Consider the following 20,087-nt stretch of genomic DNA (forward strand, 5'->3'; position numbering starts at 1 on the left):
CTAGGTCAAGAGAATCACAAATTTGAGGGAACGCTAATCTACCTAGTGAATGACCTCGTTTTAAAACAGAGAAAGACAAAAAACATAATTAAATACTGTTTAAGTATCTGTGGGATTTGTAGGTAGAATGAAAAGCTAGTTCTTAATTTTATAGAATTAAAAGTTGAAAGATAAGTCATCTTGTGAAGGTCTGGGATACAGCTTTGTGGTAGAAGGCTTCCCTGTCAGATATGAGATTTGGTCCCTAAAACCAAAGTAAACAAATAATGGAACCACAAACTTAACAACACTTTAGAGTTGGGGGTTTTGCTCAGTTTGTAAAGCACTTGCCTAAGATCCTTGATTTTGATCCCAGAATTCAAATAAATAAGTTGTAAGAATTGGTTAACATTGAATAAACTTCAATGTAATCTACCATATTTTTAACAAAATAAAATAGAAATACCATATATCTCCCCACATGCATCAAATGTTAATACTCATTTCTGATTAAAAGATGATAATTATGAGAAAATATTACATATAATATGCATTATAGAAGACTGCAGGTCTTATATGGTTTTGTTGTCTCTTTTGACCTTACTAGATATTGTGTAGTTTAACTTGCTATCATTTTTAAGATGTTCTAACTTGTGTTTCAGTGCAACCGACTGTTAAAGTGGTGTCCTGCCCCAGATTGCCACCATGTTGTTAAAGTCCAGTATCCTGATGCAAAACCAGTTCGCTGCAAATGTGGCCGCCAGTTTTGGTAAGCAAGAGATTTCGTACATAGGGTTTCTTCTACCTTTTCTTTTTAATCTTGATAATAAAATGGGAAACTTCATGCTGGGAAATAAATGATACTAGTTAAAAGTAGTGTATATTTCTTTTAAGTAAGAAACAGATCACCTCTTAAATTTTTGTTCTTAATGCATTTTATCTTTTGGAGCATTATGCATGTATATGATAGTGGGGTGTGTGTTTTGCTTAAGGCAGTTTTGTTTCATAGCCCAAACTGACCTCAAACTCATGTTAATCCCTGCTCAATGTCTGTCCCAAGTGCTGGGATAAGCATGTGCCATCATACCTGCTGACTGTATTGTTCATGGGGGGAGGGGGGAATGAATTTATAATTACAATTTCCTTTATATTTCACTTTAACCTTTAATGAGAGAAAACTTTATCTAGGTTAATTGCCTTTTTTTCAACATTGAGAAAGTGTGTGTGTGTGTGTGTGTGTGTGTGTGTGTGTGTGTGTATGTTTGCTTGCTCGTATGCGCGCGCACGGGCACACACACACACGTACACACACGTACACACTTCAGAGAGATGTCCCTTTTCCATGCTTGTTGAGGTTGTGGTGGTGTCTTGGGGATCAAATTCCGTCAAAGCTTAATGCCAGTGCTGAACTATCTGAATTGCTGTTTGTTCTACTGCATTTTCATCTGGCTCTTGAAATAAAGACTGTGTGGCTTATTTAAAAAAAGAAAAAAGAAAATATGTTGGTTGTTTAGGCCATCTGTCCTGGTAACATGGGACTTCAGAGTTCTATAGTATACCCTTCTCTATCTGAGCAATAGATGTCATTTATCAGGAATTTTCAACACCAGATATTGGGGAATATCTCAATGTCTCTGAAGTGTTTAGCTGGCTTTTTTTTTTTTTTTTCTAAGTGGGTAAGTAGCCTGAGAATTTCTCAATTTGAAAGTTTTTGCTCTTTTTTTTTCAACATCCAAGAGCCCAGTTGTATCTTCAACAATATTTATTCAATCAAATATTCACTTTCATTGTTTGTCCATTTCTACAACTGCATAAAACAGTATGGCACAGATAGTTAATTAAGTCAGGTTCTACTTTTTACAGTGAATAGTTGTCCTCTAGTTTGCAATAATATCTTCATTTTCATCAGAGACCTCACTAGAATGACTTTTCTTAGCCTTAGTTTCACACACCTTCTGCTTATATACTCAAGATGACTGAGACTGTCTCTACACCTCTGTTTTCATTATCAGGTTTCACCACAATCAAGAAACACACACACACACACACACACACGATAATGTATTTCTTTCTAACATATATCCCAACCCCTGTCTATTACTGTGTTCAAATCTGCTTCCTCATTTTAGATTCACTGCTCATGAGCAATTTCCTCTCTTAGCCTGTTAAGTTGCTATAACAAAATACCAAGATCATCTAGTATTTACATGGCAAGAATTTGTTTTGTAAGCTGGGAAGTCCTGCGTCAATGTGCTGGTGATTACTTGTATTGGTGTAAGTTTACTTTTTGCTATTTAGAGGATACCTTGTGAATAATCTCACATAGTAGAAGCAACAAGGCTGGAGTCTTCAATTTCTTTGTTACAGTGTTCATGAATGCAGTCCTCATGACATAATTACCTTACAAATGCTACTAGTATGTATATGTTGGGTGGAACAGGCAGTTGTGTTTTTTTGAGAGAGGAATCTCTCTACATTAACCCTGGCTGTCCTAAAACATTAGTAGATTATACTGGCCTCTAGAAGTGCTAGGATTAAAGGTGTATGCCATCATTACCAACAACCCCTGCATTTTAATGCCATTTCACTGGTGATTAGATTTCAACATTGGAATCGGATTTGGGTACATGGAGAATATAGCAAAAAGATCTTTTAAAGAAAAGGAGCCACTCTACCAGCCGAGCAAGATGCCCAAGGGATAGAAGGTGGCCCTGGCCCCCACCATCATCAGGAAACAAGAGGCCAAGAAGGTGGTCAATCCTTTGAGAAAAGGCCCCAAACCTTTGGCATTGGGTAGGACATCCAGCCCAAAAGAGACCTAATAAACTTCGTCAAATGGCCCCACTACATCATGCTGCAGCTTACATCTTCTGTAAGCGGCTCAAAGTAGTACCTCCTGCTATTAACCAGTTCACCCAGGCCCTGGCCAGGCAAACAGCTACTTAGCTGCTTAAGCTTGCCCACAAACAAGTACAGGCCAGAGACAAAGCAAAGGCTACTGGCTGGTGCTGAGAAGAAAGCCGCTGGCAAAGGGGACGTCTCAACTAAGAGACCACCTGTCCTCCGAACAGGAGTCAACACAGTCAGAACAAGAAGGCTCAGCTGGTGGTGATTGCCTATGATGTAGACCGCATTGAGCTGGTGGTTTTCCTTCCTGCCCTGCCCTGCCCTGTGTTGAAAGATGGGATTATCCTACTGCATCATCAAGAGAAAGGCCAGGCTGGGCGCCTGGTCCACAGGAAGACATGCACCACTGTTGCCTTCATACAGGTTAATTCGGAAGACAAGGGAGCTCTGGCTAAGCTGATGGAAGCCATCAGGACAATTATAGTGACAGATATGACAAGATCCGCTGCCACTGGGGAGGCAACATCCTGATCCTAAGTCTGTGGCTCACATTGCCAAGCTGGAAACGGCAAAGGCTAAAGAACTCACCAATAAACTGGGTTAATGTACACTGAGTGTTCTCTACATAAGTATAATTACAAAATTATTTTCTAAAGAAGGAAAGGAAAGGAGCCATGTAGAGCTACCAAATAGATGTTTTGCTGGTATTTTAATACTGTTCTGATTCTCTAAATACAGCCATAGAATTAATAAATATACATATTATTAAATAAATAGCCAAAATAATTAATAGCCAAAGGGCAAATAAATTCACAAATACATAAGCATGTATAAATTACAAATTGCATTGATAAAGATCAACAGTATTGGAGTTTAACCTTGTGATCTAGACAGACTGACTGGTCAGTAAGTAATGTTTCGTTTGCAAGAGTAAAAGACCTGAGTTCCAGAAGCACACAAAGCTGGACACCCTAGCATTCACCTTTACTCCGTGTATTCCTGTGGCGAGATAGGAAAGAAAACAAAGAGAATCACTGGGAGTTTGTGAGCCAGCTACCCTAGAATACACTTCAGTGAACAATAACAAAGGGAAGAAACACCCTGTTTCAAACATGGTCAAAGATGAGGAAATTCATTGTCCTTGAACTTGCAAATGTTTTACTATAGCACACATGTGCCTGCCACCACACAAAAAATTACCTTTCTAATAAGATGAGAAGGTGAAATATATTCCATACCTACCTTGAAATTTATTTTTAAATAAAAATGTAAAGATTCATTTACTATTATTAGGTTTATTTATGTGTATGGGTGTTTTTCCTGTTTGTCTGAATACCACATGCATTCAGTGTCCTCAGAGACCAGAAGAGGGAATCAGATCTCCTTTAACTGGAGTTAGGAATGGTTCTCAACCACCATGTGGGTGCCTGCAGTCAAGCCTGGGTCCTCTACAAGAGCAACAAATGCTCTTACTGAGAGCCATGTTTCTTTTTGTTAGGAAATGGGTGTGGAATACATTTGAAGCTCCTCAGTTCCCTGTTTCATCACATTCCCTGTGTCTTCTTTGTTAGAGAAATAATCATTTACTTGATTTCATTTAATCACTAATTTCTTTTTGTATGAGTTTTATTAAATTTGTTGACTGCTCCATACAAATGGATTCATACCACAGTCAAATCTTACTCTGTGACTTACTGACTTTACTCTGTGTAGCTTGCAATTAGATTGGTGGGCTCCTTACCAGTTAGTTCTATGTCCCCCAGACCCCAATTTTGAGACAAGGTGCTTATGTGGCCTTGAATTCCCTATTTTCCCTCTCTTGAGACCTAGGATTCAGTAGCTACCGTACTCATATAAGCATGTATTTTTTTCCTTCATTTATGCTTCTTAATATATTTTCTTAGTGCTGGAATTACAGGTGTGAGGTGCTGGAATTACAGGTGTGAGCTGCCATGCCTGTTTGTTTGTTTTTTGTTTTTGTTTTGGCTTGCTTTATTTTGCATTGAATAGATTGATTAATACTATTTCTCTCTGTGGGGCTAAGTTTAATCTGTTCACATTATTCAAGGATTTGCCTCTTTGTTTCTCATGTATTGTTTACTGTATGTTAGTATGGAGTTGTGAATTAATCTGCAAATTAAGGTTTTTTTTCTTTAGTTGAAGTACTGAGTAAGTGAAGGTAGAATATGTATCGATGAAGCATTACTAGAAGCTTTTCAGTACCATCTGAGTGAACAAGTTAAGCAAATATATTGTATAGATGTTTCCAGAGCAGGTCTTCATATGTTTAGTCATTCTCATTTCATACATACTAAATATCTACCTATGTGCTGGTCCTAGTACACACTAATTCTAAAAAATATACTATAGAAAAACCAGACCCATTCCTTGGCTTGGTATTTCTGAGTAATTTAGAACTTGCTGATAGTGCTGGGGAACTGTAGAATGTGAAACGGTTGATATAATTTTTTTAACTTACACTAAGTAGGATTAATTATTTAAACTCTTGGTGTTCTTTTCAGCTTTAACTGTGGTGAAAATTGGCATGATCCAGTTAAATGTAAGGTGAGGGGTTTTTGTTTTGCTTTTAAGATTTCATTAAAGATAATAGATGATGATTTATTCTAATTAACAGAAGATTTTATTCTTTTCATTTCAAGTGATCATTGCAGGTAGTCTATAAGTGCATTCCTTAGTGCACTTAGTGCTCCCATTTGTTCTTAGGATATCCAAGGATAAGGCATTCAGTTTTTAGGTTAATTTGACTTTTCCTCAAAGTTCCAGATTCCCCACTCAACTTTAACCAAACAAAATTATTGTTTGGTTGATCTTACATAAATGAAATTTTATAGCTTCAAATTTTTGTACTTTGAGAATATGTTTATTGAAAATTCATTACCTTTTGAGTTTTATATTTAAACCTTGTTTTTAAGCGCTGAAATAAATGGCTATCCTTATTAAGCCTAGTTATATTCTAACAGTTGTTATTTTGAATTAGTGGTTGAAGAAGTGGATTAAAAAGTGTGATGATGACAGTGAAACGTCTAATTGGATTGCAGCTAACACAAAGGTTGGTCCATCTGTGTGTCTCCCCTGACCCCACCCCAACCCCAACTGTTGATAGTGAACACAGATATAGGTAAGTGTGTATGCATTAGTGCAAACAGTGTGAGTTTATGTCAGTATGGGCTTTGTGATAACTTTTATCCATGCCCCCACCCACCCACCTCCTCTGGTTGCCTATTTATTCACTTTCAGGTGTTTATTTTTTGGAGCAGCTAAAAGGCAGCAGTAGCTGTTTTATTATAATAAAAACACTGCGTTTTCCTCTATAAGTTAATTTTCTAATCGTGACTGCTTTGTTGTACAAGTATGAGGTACTGAGTTCAGATCCTCGACACACACGTAAAAGAGGTGTGACCATGTGTACCTGTAACCTGCAGTGCTGAGATTCAGAGATAGGTGGATTCCCTGAAGGTCAGTGGTTATTAGCCTAGCTGAATTTGAGGAACCCCAAGTTCTATGAGAGTGTCTCAGAGGAACAAGGCTGAGAGCTATACAGCAGGGCACTCTCAGCATCATCTTCTAGTCTCTTGTACATTTGTGTATACAACATGTCTACATCACTCGGATTATTATTATTATTATTATTATTATTATTATTATTTAAAAGTCAGGCATAGTGGCACACATTAATCATTGCACTTGGGAGTCAGACACATATCTGACTTTGTAAGATACCCTATCTCAACAAAAAACTCTTAAGTAGATTTTGGTTTTTTCAAGACAGGGTTTCTCTGTGTAGCCCTGGCTGTCCTGGAACTCACTCTGTAAACCAGGCTGGCCTCAAATTCAGAAATTCGCCTGCCTCTGCCTCCCAAGTGTTGGGATTAAAGGCATACGCCACCACTGCCCTGCACATTTTTTAAAAAAAATGAAAATTTTGAGCTTCAGTATGAATTCAGTTTGAAAGTCCAGGTCTGATTACCTGCTTACCTGACTCTGTATGCTAGACTGCTTATATGTAGATCCCATGTGACCTAGAATTAGTTTGTCATTTATTTATGAGACAAGCAGAAATAAATAACAGCATTACAAAATTTATAGGTTTATGGGGCATGTAAAGCCCTGAAAACAATGTGTCCTGGATAGGCACTCTGCGGCTAGGTGACGGCACTAAGCATTGTCTTGAGTAAAATACTTACCTTTATTCAAACTTCCTGTGTGTTTAAAAATATTCTGATTGTTTTTATTTGTGTAGGGAGATGGCTCAGCAGCTTCTCTTTCATAGGCCCTAAGTTCAGTCAAGTCCCAACACCTGCATGGTTGCTCACCACCTTCTATAACCCTCTCTCTAGATGGTAGGTTGCCCTGTTGTGGTTTCCATAGGCACTTGAACACAGATGGCAAACACACAGACATACCCATAAAAAGAAAAATAAATTTTCAAAAAGCATTACAATTTTGTGTCTATTAATACCCAGTAATAGCCAGGTGGTGATAGCACACACCTTTAAACCCAGCACAAGAAAACCTGAGTGATGTGGATCATTGTGAATTCAAGGCCAGCCTGTCTACAAATTGAGTAGAACTTTGTTACACAGAGAAATCTTATCTTGAAAAACACAAACGGAAAAAAAAGAGCAAACAGGCCAAAAAAAAAAAAAAAAAAGCACCAAAACAAGCAAAGAGCCAGTAATAATAATACACTTTACATTTAATGGTCTTTCATAGATGCTTACTACTTTTTAAAATGACTTATGTGTATGAACTCTAATAAATAAATGAAATCTAGAACTAACTTCTGTCCTCAATGGTATAGCATTGACACCAACTCTATAGTTTTTTTCCATAGGAATGTCCCAAATGCCATGTCACAATTGAGAAGGATGGCGGTTGTAATCACATGGTCTGTCGTAACCAGAACTGTAAAGCAGAATTTTGCTGGGTGTGTCTTGGCCCTTGGGAACCACATGGATCTGCCTGGTAGGTTGGACAAATGGTAGAGCATGTTCATATAGGATGTATGCCACATACAAATGATATTTCTGCCTTTGATTATCACCATTAACATTAATTTAAAAAAAATAGTGTTTCAACATAGGAGTGTATTCAAGATAACCTCTGAGAGGTATTTGGTAGTCATATTTCTCACAGGAATTAATGATTGGGATTTCATTAGTTGAAAAAGTTGGAAACAGTAAAAGGAATACTGTGAACAGAGGTGAAGTAGTGTTTTCAGTTCATTTTTAGTTACATTAGTTGATATGTCATCTAGTAAAGATTGTAAACTAGAGTTTAATGGCAGAAATTTAACTTGTATGTATTCCTTATCTGCCACCTCATTAGACAATAGTTTTGTTGTCTATCTAAAAATTGGAAAGCTACTGAACAAAAATCTTTATTTTTAGCTTCTCTTCGAAATAGGCTTGCATTCCTATTGGGAAAAATTACCTAGAACTGGGAAGTAGTCCTTCAAATGGCCCTCTGTTGTCTAATTTTATGTTTTTCAAGACTGATAGTTAATGTTATATACATGTGCAGTTATTAATTAATGCATCCTTTGGAGATGAGTTCCAGAATGCCCTGTGAATATCAAAGTCTGAGCATGCTTACGGTCATTATGTACACTAGTATAGTATTTGCATGCAAGTGCCTCCTTCTGCATATTTTATTTAAACTATTTCTAGATTACTTAGCACACAATAAATGCTTTGTAAATAGTATTTTTTAAGGAATAATGACAAGAATAAAGAAATCTGTGTGTTCAGTACAATTGTAACTTTTCTTTAGGTATTTTTTTCCCCAGTAAAGATGGTTTCCATGAATACATAATCCTTAAATACAAAGGCTACCGTTGTTAACTGGCATTGTTCCATGTCCTTCTATACTAATGCATAATTTTGTTACATGCCTATTTATTTGGGAAAGTGCAAGTTAAATTATAGATGTAATTTGAGAAACACAGGAGCTAACACATTTCCCCATGTAAATTGAAAATGTTTTTGAGTGTTATACAAATGGCCAACTTCTTTTGCTTTGTGTTAACTTCCTACTGAGTTGGAGGGGATAGGGAAAGTTAGCAAATAGACTGCATTAGAAAGTAGTAGTAGCTGGGCGGTGGTGGTGCACGCCTGTAATCCCAGCACTCTGGGAGGCAGAGGCAGGCGGATTTCTGAGTTCGATGCTAGCCTGGTCTACAGAGTGAGTTCCCGGACAGCCAGGGCTATACAGAGAAACCCTGCCTCAAAAGAAAAAAAAGAAAGTAGTAGTAAAGTCAGGATGTTGTGAGGATTTTTTTATGTGTGTGATTGTGTATCACACAGATGCTCACTCCTGGTTCAAAAACTGCCCCCAAGGCCAGAAGAGACCATTAAATAACTTGGAATTAGAGTTCTAGAAGGTCTTGGGCTACCCATTGTATATACTGGGAATCAAACTCTGCCCTTCTACAAGAGTAGCAAGTACCCTTAGCCACTTCTTAAACCTTATGTAATTTACTTTTAGCATCTACATTCAGTTTTTTTATTTGGGATGGAGGGAGGGATGGCATTTTAAAAAATCTTTCTATAGCTCTAGAATAGGTTTACTCTTAATAGATGCTGCAGCATCAAGTTAGCTCTCAGCTTCCTGCCCTGAACTGCCTCTGCATTAATGAACTCTGATCACACATGGAAAGTCCACTGCACCTGGTAGTTAAGCATTAAATAAATACCCCAAATCAGGATGTAGTCTCTAATAAAAGGTATATAGTAGCCAGGATGGTAGTATGTAACCTTAATCTCAGCACATGGGGGCAGTGTCAAGCCCACTCACTCTGTGAGTTCTGGGTCAACCTACTCTATGTAGCAGATCTCAAACCAGTCAGGTGAGAACCAGTCTACTTAGTGAGAACTATCTACTTAGTGAGAACCTACCAAAACAACAACAACAACCAAAAGGTATGTAGTAACAAGGACAAAAGAAATGCCAGTCATTTCCACTCTGAGCTAATTTCTCTGGACATGTTTCCCCCTCCTTTTTTTTTTTTTTTTTTTTACATGTCATTCAGTTTTCAGAGACAGCTAATAAATCACAGTAGTGTGTAAAGTCCACAGCACAAGCAACTCTTACATAGTAACTTGCTGACTATTGATTTTCTGGTTTATAAAAGGAGAGATACAGTGAGTAATGGACAGCTTAGGAGAAAAGATGATTTCTTCAGAAGTGGAATTAGAAGTTCAGACTACATGTAAATAATAAGTTATATACTACAGTGTTTTCTAGTGGTTGTAGTTTAGCTGGTTTTGGATGGGCTACCTAGAAGGTGCAGAATTTCCTACTTCATGGAGATTGCTCTAATATTTTAGACACTTGAAATAATACATGTTTGGAGTATGGCCACCCCTCCCAGTGTACTTTATTAGTCTTTTGTTTCTATTAGTGCAACAATAGAACCCTTTGACATCTCAGTTTATCTGTTGTTAAATAGAATGCCGGTTCTAGATAATCACGTAGTCCACTTTAAGTACTACATTCTTTTCACTTTTTGGTTGATTTATGGCTTTCTGATTTCCTTTTAATTTTTTTTTTTTTAAGGTACAACTGTAACCGCTATAATGAGGATGATGCAAAGGCAGCAAGAGATGCCCAAGAGGTGAGTGCAGCCACCACAGGCAGTGCAGCACTGGTTAGGGATTTCTGACATACAGTTTTTGGGGGTAATTTCGTAAGAAGCATTCAGTTCTAAGTTGTAGACACTACAGTAAATCCTAAATGTCTTACACTTAGAAGAGACTTTTTATAGTCCAGTTCATTTTGTTTTCTGATATAGGCTCCCTAGCCCAGATAGGTATGAGACTCATGGTACTTTTCCCTCTGCTTCTTCCAGAGTGCAGATTATAGACATGTACATTCTGCTTAGTCTTTATTGTTTTGTTGTTTATTTTGAAGCAAGCTTTTGCTTTGTACCTTGAATTCCTGAGTCTGAGGTTACAGGAGTACTCCAGTCAAGCTCTTCCATAAGATCAGTCTTATTTATTTGTTCTTTTTTAGTTCAGCTGGTTATGTTGCTTATTTTCAGGTCCCAATGGTGATGTAGTATCAGCACTCACTTTTACATTCTGCTCATTCAGAAAGGAGAGTAAGAGTAGAACAGTTGTTGAGTGAACTGTAACTGTTTTGTATAAAACACACTTATTTTCACTTTTTGTTTTTACTTCATTGTTCGTGTAATTCTGATAGGTCACTTGATTTGAAACTGAATTTCAGGAGTTGGGGAATTTCCTGTCCTAGGATAGAAAAATGACCTGCTATTAGGGAAAGGATTCAAACAGTAGATTTGGATTTATAATACTTTGTTCTTTTGTGTATATGTGTTTTCATAATTTTATAATAGTTTAGAACCATTGCTTTTTTTTTTTTAACTTAGCCATTTTTTATTCAAATTCCTAGACACACATACACTACCTTAGGGTAGTTTTCTACTCTATTTTTGTTCTGAGTACTGGGTTTTTAGGAAATTTACTTAGCTTGCACAAGTCACTAGTTTCAGCTACCAGTAACACACAGCTGCTTCTTGTTTTCCTTTTTCTTTACTATTCATTCATTCATTCATTCATTCATTCATTCATTCATTTATTTTACCAGTTGACTGTAGTTGTCTTCAGACACACACCAGAAGAGGGCATCAGATCCCATTACAGATGCTTATGAGCTACCATGTGGTTGCTGGGAATTGAACTCGGGACCTCTGGAAGAACAGTCCTAACGGCTGAGTCATCTCTCCAGCCCTGCTTCTTGTTTTCTAACTCATTGCATTCTATCTGTCTTAGTTAGGGTTTTACTCCTGTGAACAGACACCATGACCAAGGCTATTACTCTTATAAGGACAACATTTCATTGGGTCTGGCTTACAAGTTCAGAGGTTCAGCCCATTATCATCAAGTTGGGAGCATGACTCCATGTAGGAGGAGCTGAGGGTTCTACATCTTGTTCTGAAGGCTAGCAGAAAACTGTCTTCCAGGTACCTAGGACAAGGGTATTAAAGCCTACTCCCATAGTGACGCACCTACTCCAATAAGGCCACACCTCCTGGTAGTGCCACTCCCTGGGCTAAGTCTATATAAAACGCCACACTGTGCAAACTGATGTCCAGTAGGACTTTTTTGTAATGCTAAAAAAGTGTTCTTTAGCACCATTGCTTAATTTGTTCTCCACCAGTGGCTCATCAAAGCTGTATAGAAACTAGTAATGCATTCATAGCAGTATAAAATAAAGTAACTAGATGACTTTATTCCTGATTGAAACTAAGTTACTGTTTTAGCTGCATATATATCAACTTGAAATTATCACTTTCAGTCAAAGTCAGTTATATACATTCATAGAAACTGATGTTTTGATATGTATATAACATTGATCTGTTCTAGCTACATAATTTTTGTCACCTTGGCTACCTATCATTTTCTCTGGTTGGAGTTTTGACATTTAGAATGTTGTAAATACACAGTGCATTATTTGCAGGTCTTCCTGTAATATCTGTTTAATCTATACTTTTCTGAATACAGTGTTGTTTTGATTCTTCATATAAGTCAAGTTTCTGTAGTTAGGTATTTCTGAACAGACTTCACTTGTTGTCTCCCAGAATTACCCATCCTGTTGCATATTACCAATATTTGGTTCTTTGAGGCCGAGCAATACTCCATTGAACATATGCCACCATTTCTTTTATCATTCATTTGTGAATCAGCTCCTGATTTCATGTCTTGTTTATTGCAAATAATAAAAAGATGTGCAGACATACTCAGCACAATTATTTCAGTTCTTTTTATTGGATGCCCAAATGTGCAATACTGATTCCTATGATGATTCTACTTGTAGTCTTTGAGGGCCTTCCATGTGTTTTCCATAGTGATTCTACTAATTTACATTCCTACCAGCAGTATAGTACAAGCATTTCCTTCACTCCACAGTATTGCCAACTTCTGGTACCTTGGCTCTCTCTGGCATGAGCTGTTTTAATGCCAGGTGCTACATGATTATTGTGCTTTAATTGGACACCAGCTTTTCTTTGCAATATGTATGTCATAATATAGACCTTTGTTTTTCTTACGGGTCAGCGATCTAGGGCAGCCCTGCAGAGGTACCTGTTCTACTGTAATCGCTATATGAACCACATGCAGAGTCTACGCTTCGAGCACAAGCTGTATGCTCAGGTGAAACAGAAGATGGAGGAGATGCAGCAGCACAACATGTCCTGGATTGAGGTGCAATTCCTGAAGAAAGCAGTTGATGTCCTCTGCCAGTGTCGTGCCACACTCATGTACACTTATGTCTTCGCTTTCTACCTCAAAAAGAATAACCAGTCCATTATCTTTGAGGTAGGACTAGTTCCTGGACATGGGGAAAGGCTACCTTTTTTTTTTCATAGAACAGAGTTAAACCCTTTCTTATTTAAAAAAAAAAAATCCTTCTTAGATAAGAGAAACTTCTTTGTTATACTTTTTATGCGGGTTAGCTAGGTAATTAACTATACTGGTTCCACAATCAGTCCTAGATTTTAATTTTAACTTTTTTTTTGGATTTGGTTTTTTCGAGACAGGGTTTCTCTGTGTAGCCCTGGCTGTCCTGGAACTCACTCTGTAGACCAGGCAGGCCTCGAACTCAGAAATCCGCCTGCCTCTGCCTCCCAGAGTGTTGGGATTACAGGCGTGAGCAACCACCGCCCGGCGTTAATTTTGACTTTTATCATTGTTCACGTTCAGCTCTGAAGACTTGCAGCAGATTATTTCTATTACTTTCCTTCTTCAATTGGTAGTTCCCCTCCCCAACCCCCATCCTGATAGGAACATTTAGCTATGTGGACCAGGCTCATAGACAGACTCATAGACAGCCCCCTGCCCTAAGCTCCAAAGTACTGGGAATAAAGGCTGTGCCACTAACACCCAACTCATGCATCAATTTTAAGGCATCTTTATTTGAAAAACCTTTATTGCTAAAAGCCTCCTAGCCATCATGTCAAACTTCTACAAAGCTAATCATTGCATGTTAACTTTCAATATCGAGGCTAGTTTTGTATGCCAGGTGCTGAATAAGCAATTTATGGGAATTGTGCTACTTAAGCCTTATGATATCCTAGAATGGTACAGACCCCACTCTGATGTAAAAAAGAGAATAGCTGATTTGATGGATCATAACTAATTCCAGCATTCAGGAAGCAGAGGGCCATCTTTGTAAATTCAAAGCTAGCTAGCCTGGTTTTATGCCAGCCACAATTACATAGTGAGACCCTATCTCAAACAAACAAGAAATAAAATAGCCACAAGGACAAAAAATAATCTATAGAACACTGATCTTGCATACAATATGAAATAGATTTATTCAGCTGTCACGTGTTTTTAACCTCAGTACTCCAGAGGCATGCAGATCTCTATGGGTTGGAGGCCAGCATGAGTTATACAGAAAGTTCTATGCCAGCCATATTTAACAGTAGATGTTTTTTTTAAAAATATGGGGCTGGAGAGATCGCTCAGCAGGTAAGAATACTGAATTGTTCTGCCAGAGGTCCTCAGTTCAATTCCCAGCAACCACATGGTGCCACACAACTGTCTATAATGGGATCCTATGCTCTCTTCTGGTGTGTCTGAATACAGCAACAGTGTACTCACACACAAAACAAATCTCTTTAAAAAAAAAAAAACTATATTTAAGTTTAAAAACTGTCTACAGCCAGATATATGATGCATCAATAGGGTTTTATTTTGTTTTTAATCTAAAAGATTTTAATTTTTAGTTTTTTAGAAGATCCTACAGACTTTCAAATTGTTCTCAGTATTCTTCTAGAGGTTGGGTCTTTTTCTAACATTTTCGAAATTGTTTTGGGATAGGGAAATAAATGGTTGTTACAGGTGATAGCCATTAGTTAAGCTTCTTATTGAAATGGCTGCATCAGTGTTGAGAGTAAATATATAGTCAGTAAATCAGCTAAGATGGGTTATAGTTTAGCTTGATTTTAAAGCCAAAATTTACTTAGTATTCTTTTTCTTTCAGAATAATCAAGCAGATCTAGAAAATGCCACAGAGGTGCTTTCGGGCTACCTTGAACGAGATATTTCCCAAGATTCTCTGCAAGATATAAAGCAGAAAGTCCAAGATAAGTACAGGTGAGGTTTTAATATCTGATGGACAAAATTTTCTGCCCGGTGGTAAGGTTCTTTATGGCTTATGTTGCTACTGTGTCTCCCAGATTATTTCTGTCTGTTGCACAAGAAGTTTTGGAGGGTAGCCATCTAATGGGTTACTGTACCATGGTTGAAATATCTACCCTGTAGGGAAGAAAGGTTTTAAGAGGAATACATACCTTGCGGGAATGGATAACAGGGTCTTGGTTCTTTAGATTTTCTTTTTTATTAGCTTTTATCTCTTAGGAGAAACTTAATTGAGCTTGTGGGTAAACAGCTCTTCAGTGTTTCATATGTTAAAAGTACAAAGCCGAGGGCTGGAGGGATGGCTCAGAGGTTAAGAGACTGCTCTTCTGAAGGTCCTGAGTTCAAGTCCCAGCAACCACATGGTGCCTCACAACCATGCCTAATGAGATCAGATACATTCTTCTAGAGTGTCTGTAGCTACAGCTACAGTGTACTTACTTATAACAAATAAATCTTTAAAGGTACAAAACGATGTTTAATTTTCTTAACAAAAAGCTTTCTCCCAAAATGTTTTCCACACATGCTGTTATCTCTTTAAAAATGATGTATACACACACACACACACACACACACACACACACACACACACACACACACTGTATAAAGCCCAGAAGAAGGTGTCACATTCCCTGGAGCTTGAATTATAAGCAGTTGTGAATCTCAGTGTGGGTGCTGGGAACTTAACTTGGATCCTCTGTAAAATCAGAATGTTCTAAACCACTGAAGCATCTCTCCATCTCCTGGTATCTTTTATTTTGTTTGGGTGTGTTTTTATGGTTGTTTTTTGAGACAGGCTTTCTTTGTGTAGCTTTGGCTGTCTTATGTAGACCAGGCTGTCTTTGAATTCACAGAAATTCACCTGCCTCTGTTGCCAAAGTGCTGAGATTAAAGGCGTGCGCAGCCACCACCTGGTCTCAGGTATAATGGTAGTAAGGAAACTGGGAAGTTGGAAGGCCTAGAGATTTAATCCCAGTGTCTTCACTTCCTTTGGCTAACTATAATTGTTACATTGTATTTATAATGCTTGTACAGTTAACCAACACTTCATTTTATAGATGCAAATAAATGACCTATAAATTTATCTGTATAATTTCTACAACCATGGGTTTTGAATCATTGTTTTAAAGGCACTGTAGAACTTTTAGCACTTGAAGACTCCAAAACTTATCTCTGGCGATGGGAATCGGAGTCTAAAAACAAAAAAAAATCTTAAGCTTTTTGGATAGATCATTCATTGGTAGAGGTTGTCTAGCATGTACATGGTCCTGGGTTTGGTTTCCAGCAGCGAAGGAATGCTAAAAAGTCCTTAGGACAGGTAGTAGAGGCAGTTTGATAAACCTGTGCGTCTAAGTCTGAAAATATTTATAGCAATTAGCAGGTGCTTTCTTCAAAGCCTGGACAAAGTTTAGGAGTAGTCCTTTTTAAAAATCAATGCCTCTTTCCTTTTCAGAGGCTGACAAGTTTTTTCTCTCTTTGATTACAGATACTGTGAGAGTCGACGAAGGGTTTTGTTACAGCATGTGCATGAAGGCTATGAAAAAGATCTGTGGGAGTACATTGAGGACTGAGACTGGCCCTGCATAAAATGAACTCTGAAAACTTTACCATCTAGAGTGCTCATGCAATTAAAACAAACACAAACAAGGAGGCACTAAGCCTGTTCTGACACCGCTGGTCTGTAGTACCAGAATTCTGTTTTGTTAACGGAAAGTTTAAGTAAATTATATTGTAATAAAAAAGGTAGATAAACCATTGTACAACAGTATTCTAGGCCGCCAACAAAGTGTGACAGACACACAAAAGCCCTCCAACTTTAACTTGTAACGTAGCTTCATTCTCAAAGCTGACTTCCTTTTTTTTTTTTCCTGAGTGTAGTACAGTTAAAATTTCAAATAGCTCCTTGACACTGCTTTTCATGTCCAAACCAGCCATTTTGTTGTACTTTGGTAAAGGACCTCTTCCCGTTCCTCCCCTGCACATACACACCTCCACACACAGTTGGATTCACTTTCTCTCATTACCCTAAGGTCATGAGTGAATAATGATTATTAGCTACTTGTAAAGGAAATTCTTGGGAGGGAGAAGGGGGTAGGCAGCAAGAGGATTAAACAAACAAAATACACAAAAACTTTGTATATGACTTTTAAAACGAGGACAACACAGTATTTTTCAAAATTGTATATAGCGCATATGCATGGATAAAGCAAGCGTGGCACGTGTTTGCATAATGTTTAATTACAAAAATATTTATTCTTTAAAAAGCTTCAAGATTATGTCTATTTGCTGTGCATTTTCTTTCAGTTGGCTTTATCTTTCTAGGGTTGGGTTGGGATAAAGGTGTTTGTTAAGCCCCTCTGCAAGACCTAACTAGAGTGCTTTCCCCTTCCTGAGGTCAGTTTGCCCTTTGTGGTTTGGTTGTATCTTTTGCTGGCCATGGGCCTCGCGCCTAGAATTCTCAGCTTCTGGATCTAGATCCAGGAAGTCAAGTTCTAAGCAAATGCCTCGGCCTGTTCAAGGGTTTAGTTGCTTCAGTTCATGAACGATCCTATCCCAACCTAGTCCTCTGTGGCCTTGATGCCCCATTTCAGCCTGTGTGCCCACGCCATGCACACAGCCCTTGGCTTTCTAGGCTCTCCATCACATCTGGAGGAAGCATTTCAAAATTTCTTTTCCTGTTTTTTTTTTATTTTTTTTTTCCTGAATTGCTGCTTTGAGCCGTTTAAGTTTTTAGTTATGGCTCGTCTCTCATCCCTTCTTTTTGTTAGGGTGTTGAATACAATGTTTTCACTTTAAATATAAATAAATAGCCATTCACTTAGTCTGAGATTGTGAATTAAAATGGTGGATACTGAAATTACTTGTGTGTGTTGCGGTGGGTTCAGTTTGAAGGCAAACACCACTAGAACATGATACTCCCATCCAGTACATTTGAGTAGGAATCACTGAGTTTGCTTCTTTTCTATTGTCAGCATATAGGAGAATAATGCATTTTAGCTGTGATGTCCATTTTTATGAAATTTCTACTAAAAGCTATGTTAAAAGTAAAGGATGGTGGTGGTTTTATTAACTCTACACTTGTTTAGGCCATTCTGCCTGTGGTATCTCTCAACAGGTCAGCATCCCTAAGACTGTCAGTTTTATATAAGAGTGCAGAGTGAACTAGGCAACTAGATCAAGAGGTAAAACTATTAAATGCCAGTTTTGGCTGAGGACCTCTTTGTCTTCCTTTAACTGTCTTGTGCCTAGGGAGTGTTTACCATTTGTGAGGCAGCCGTGTCTGTTCTTGCACTGTACATCTTATTACTCCATTGGGAAGTAGGTTCACTTTCCTCTGGCTTTTTGCCTAAGTTAGGCTTTGCTGAATCACCCTACTTTTCCTTTTAGAAAGGTTGTTACATGAGATGTACTTGCAACTGTTCTTTTCCCATCAAAAAAATCAGTGAATGTTTGCTGAGTATATTATGCTGCTTCCTTAAACCACTTGTCGCTTTAGGATCAACTTGTATCTTTTTTCTTCCCTTTCCTTGTCACCCCAGGTGGCAAATCTGAAGTCAAGTGTCTGCTTTTCCATTTTCTTTATGCCCTATCATTCTCCCATTATCCATTTGACTTTATTTTAAATAATTGCATCAATCTTAAGACCTTTATCAAAACCAAGGAGACTTCAAAGAAAGCTCAAGTATTTCCTGTTTCTGGTCACTTTGAAAAGCAACCAGAATTGCCACAGATAGATACATGTGGTCCCTTTAAATGCTTTGTGTATGTGGTATTTAAAAAGAGTTAACTTCACAGTATCTAGATCTGAGTAAGTTCTCTTCGTGCCCTGCCCTGCAACAAGCGTCCAAAAAGAATGTGCATCTCATGCTCTCAGTCCCCACCACGGAGGGATAGTGTAGTTGATGACAACTTTCTAGTTCCACCTGGGACCTGAGGATATTGCACTCAAAAATTGTGTGGATCAAGGTGAACTGGCCCTTTTGCTACATCCAAGTTTTTAACAACCGTCTCCATATCTGACAGCATTTCCAGAATTTACCTGCTTTTGTCAGTAGCTAGCTTCAGTGCTCCCAGCTGGGACAGGCAAGCCATATTGTTAACAGCTTCCCTATTTGACCTACCTAAGTCTCTTCAGAGGGCTCTACTTAAACATCAGGGTCTCCCTGTGTTGTTGAGATCAGTTACATTGTCAGTGCATGCTTCATTTGAGCAATTCATTGAGCAACAGGTGAATTTTCAATGATTTACAATAAAATTTTGATCCAAAGCTCAGGAGACATACCATAGTGGTAAATGGAGTAGCATATAACATTACCAGACTCTAAATTCTTTGTAATTTGCTGCAACCCAGATTGTATATGTTTTATGTGTGTTCAAATAAATATATTAAAGACACACGTGTATACATACACACAAATAGATCCAAGACTGACTTGATTTGAAATGGTTGAATCTGCAGTGTAATGTGTGGTTCACCTGTAAGTAGGACTTGAAATTTAGAACAAGAAGAGTAAAAGGTTTAAATGTAACAAATTCTTTTAGCTACATCTGGTATAGAGCACTTGGGGGATGGGATGGGGTGGGTTGGTGAGACAATCAGATCGATAAATTGATTAAATGCTCCTAACCCTGTAATTTTGTGCATAGAGCACCTTGTGCTGTGGAAATAACTGTTCTTAGATTTTCATTGTAACTGGACTGTTCAGGTTGCCCAGAGGGAAAGAACATTCCTAATTCTAATAAAATAAACTTTTATTTTGTTATTCCATTAGTTACTTATGTTTATTTTTATAGTTGAAAACAGGTAACTTAGGTGGGTAACTGCCACCTGAATAATGTGCCTTATTCACTGTTCCTATTTAATATAAACTATCATGATTTGGTTCAGGTTCTATGTGGGAACTGTGAATGAGACCATCCCCATTTAATTTGGCTAATTGAGACTTTCAGAAGGATTTCTGAAAGCTTTCTGGTTTCTGCATCTTGAACATTGACTTTAAATTGTTGTTTGTTTGTGTTGTAATAGTGGTGCACATTTAGATGCTCTGTACATCTTGCAATGTCAGTTTTTTAAAGATG

The 20,087-nt window shown here is 37.8% G+C and overlaps 1 protein-coding gene across 2 annotated transcripts in view; it reads left to right on the forward strand.

Annotated features, from left to right (window-relative positions):
* Arih1 (ariadne RBR E3 ubiquitin protein ligase 1) overlaps nt 1-19,771 on the forward strand; it is a 92,212-nt gene extending 72,441 nt beyond the window's left edge. For both annotated transcript variants that reach the window (XM_052188158.1, XM_052188159.1), the window contains 8 exons: nt 642-748; nt 5,349-5,391; nt 5,825-5,896; nt 7,682-7,812; nt 10,405-10,462; nt 12,924-13,184; nt 14,854-14,966; nt 16,495-19,771. In XM_052188158.1, the coding sequence (XP_052044118.1) occupies nt 642-748; nt 5,349-5,391; nt 5,825-5,896; nt 7,682-7,812; nt 10,405-10,462; nt 12,924-13,184; nt 14,854-14,966; nt 16,495-16,579 (870 nt within the window). In that variant the 3' untranslated portion in view covers nt 16,580-19,771. The remainder of the gene's footprint in view (nt 1-641; nt 749-5,348; nt 5,392-5,824; nt 5,897-7,681; nt 7,813-10,404; nt 10,463-12,923; nt 13,185-14,853; nt 14,967-16,494) is intronic.
* The last annotated feature ends 316 nt before the right edge of the window (nt 19,772-20,087 follow it).

This window comes from Apodemus sylvaticus, chromosome 7, assembly GCF_947179515.1.
Source record: "Apodemus sylvaticus chromosome 7, mApoSyl1.1, whole genome shotgun sequence".
Taxonomy (NCBI): Eukaryota; Metazoa; Chordata; class Mammalia; order Rodentia; family Muridae; genus Apodemus; species Apodemus sylvaticus.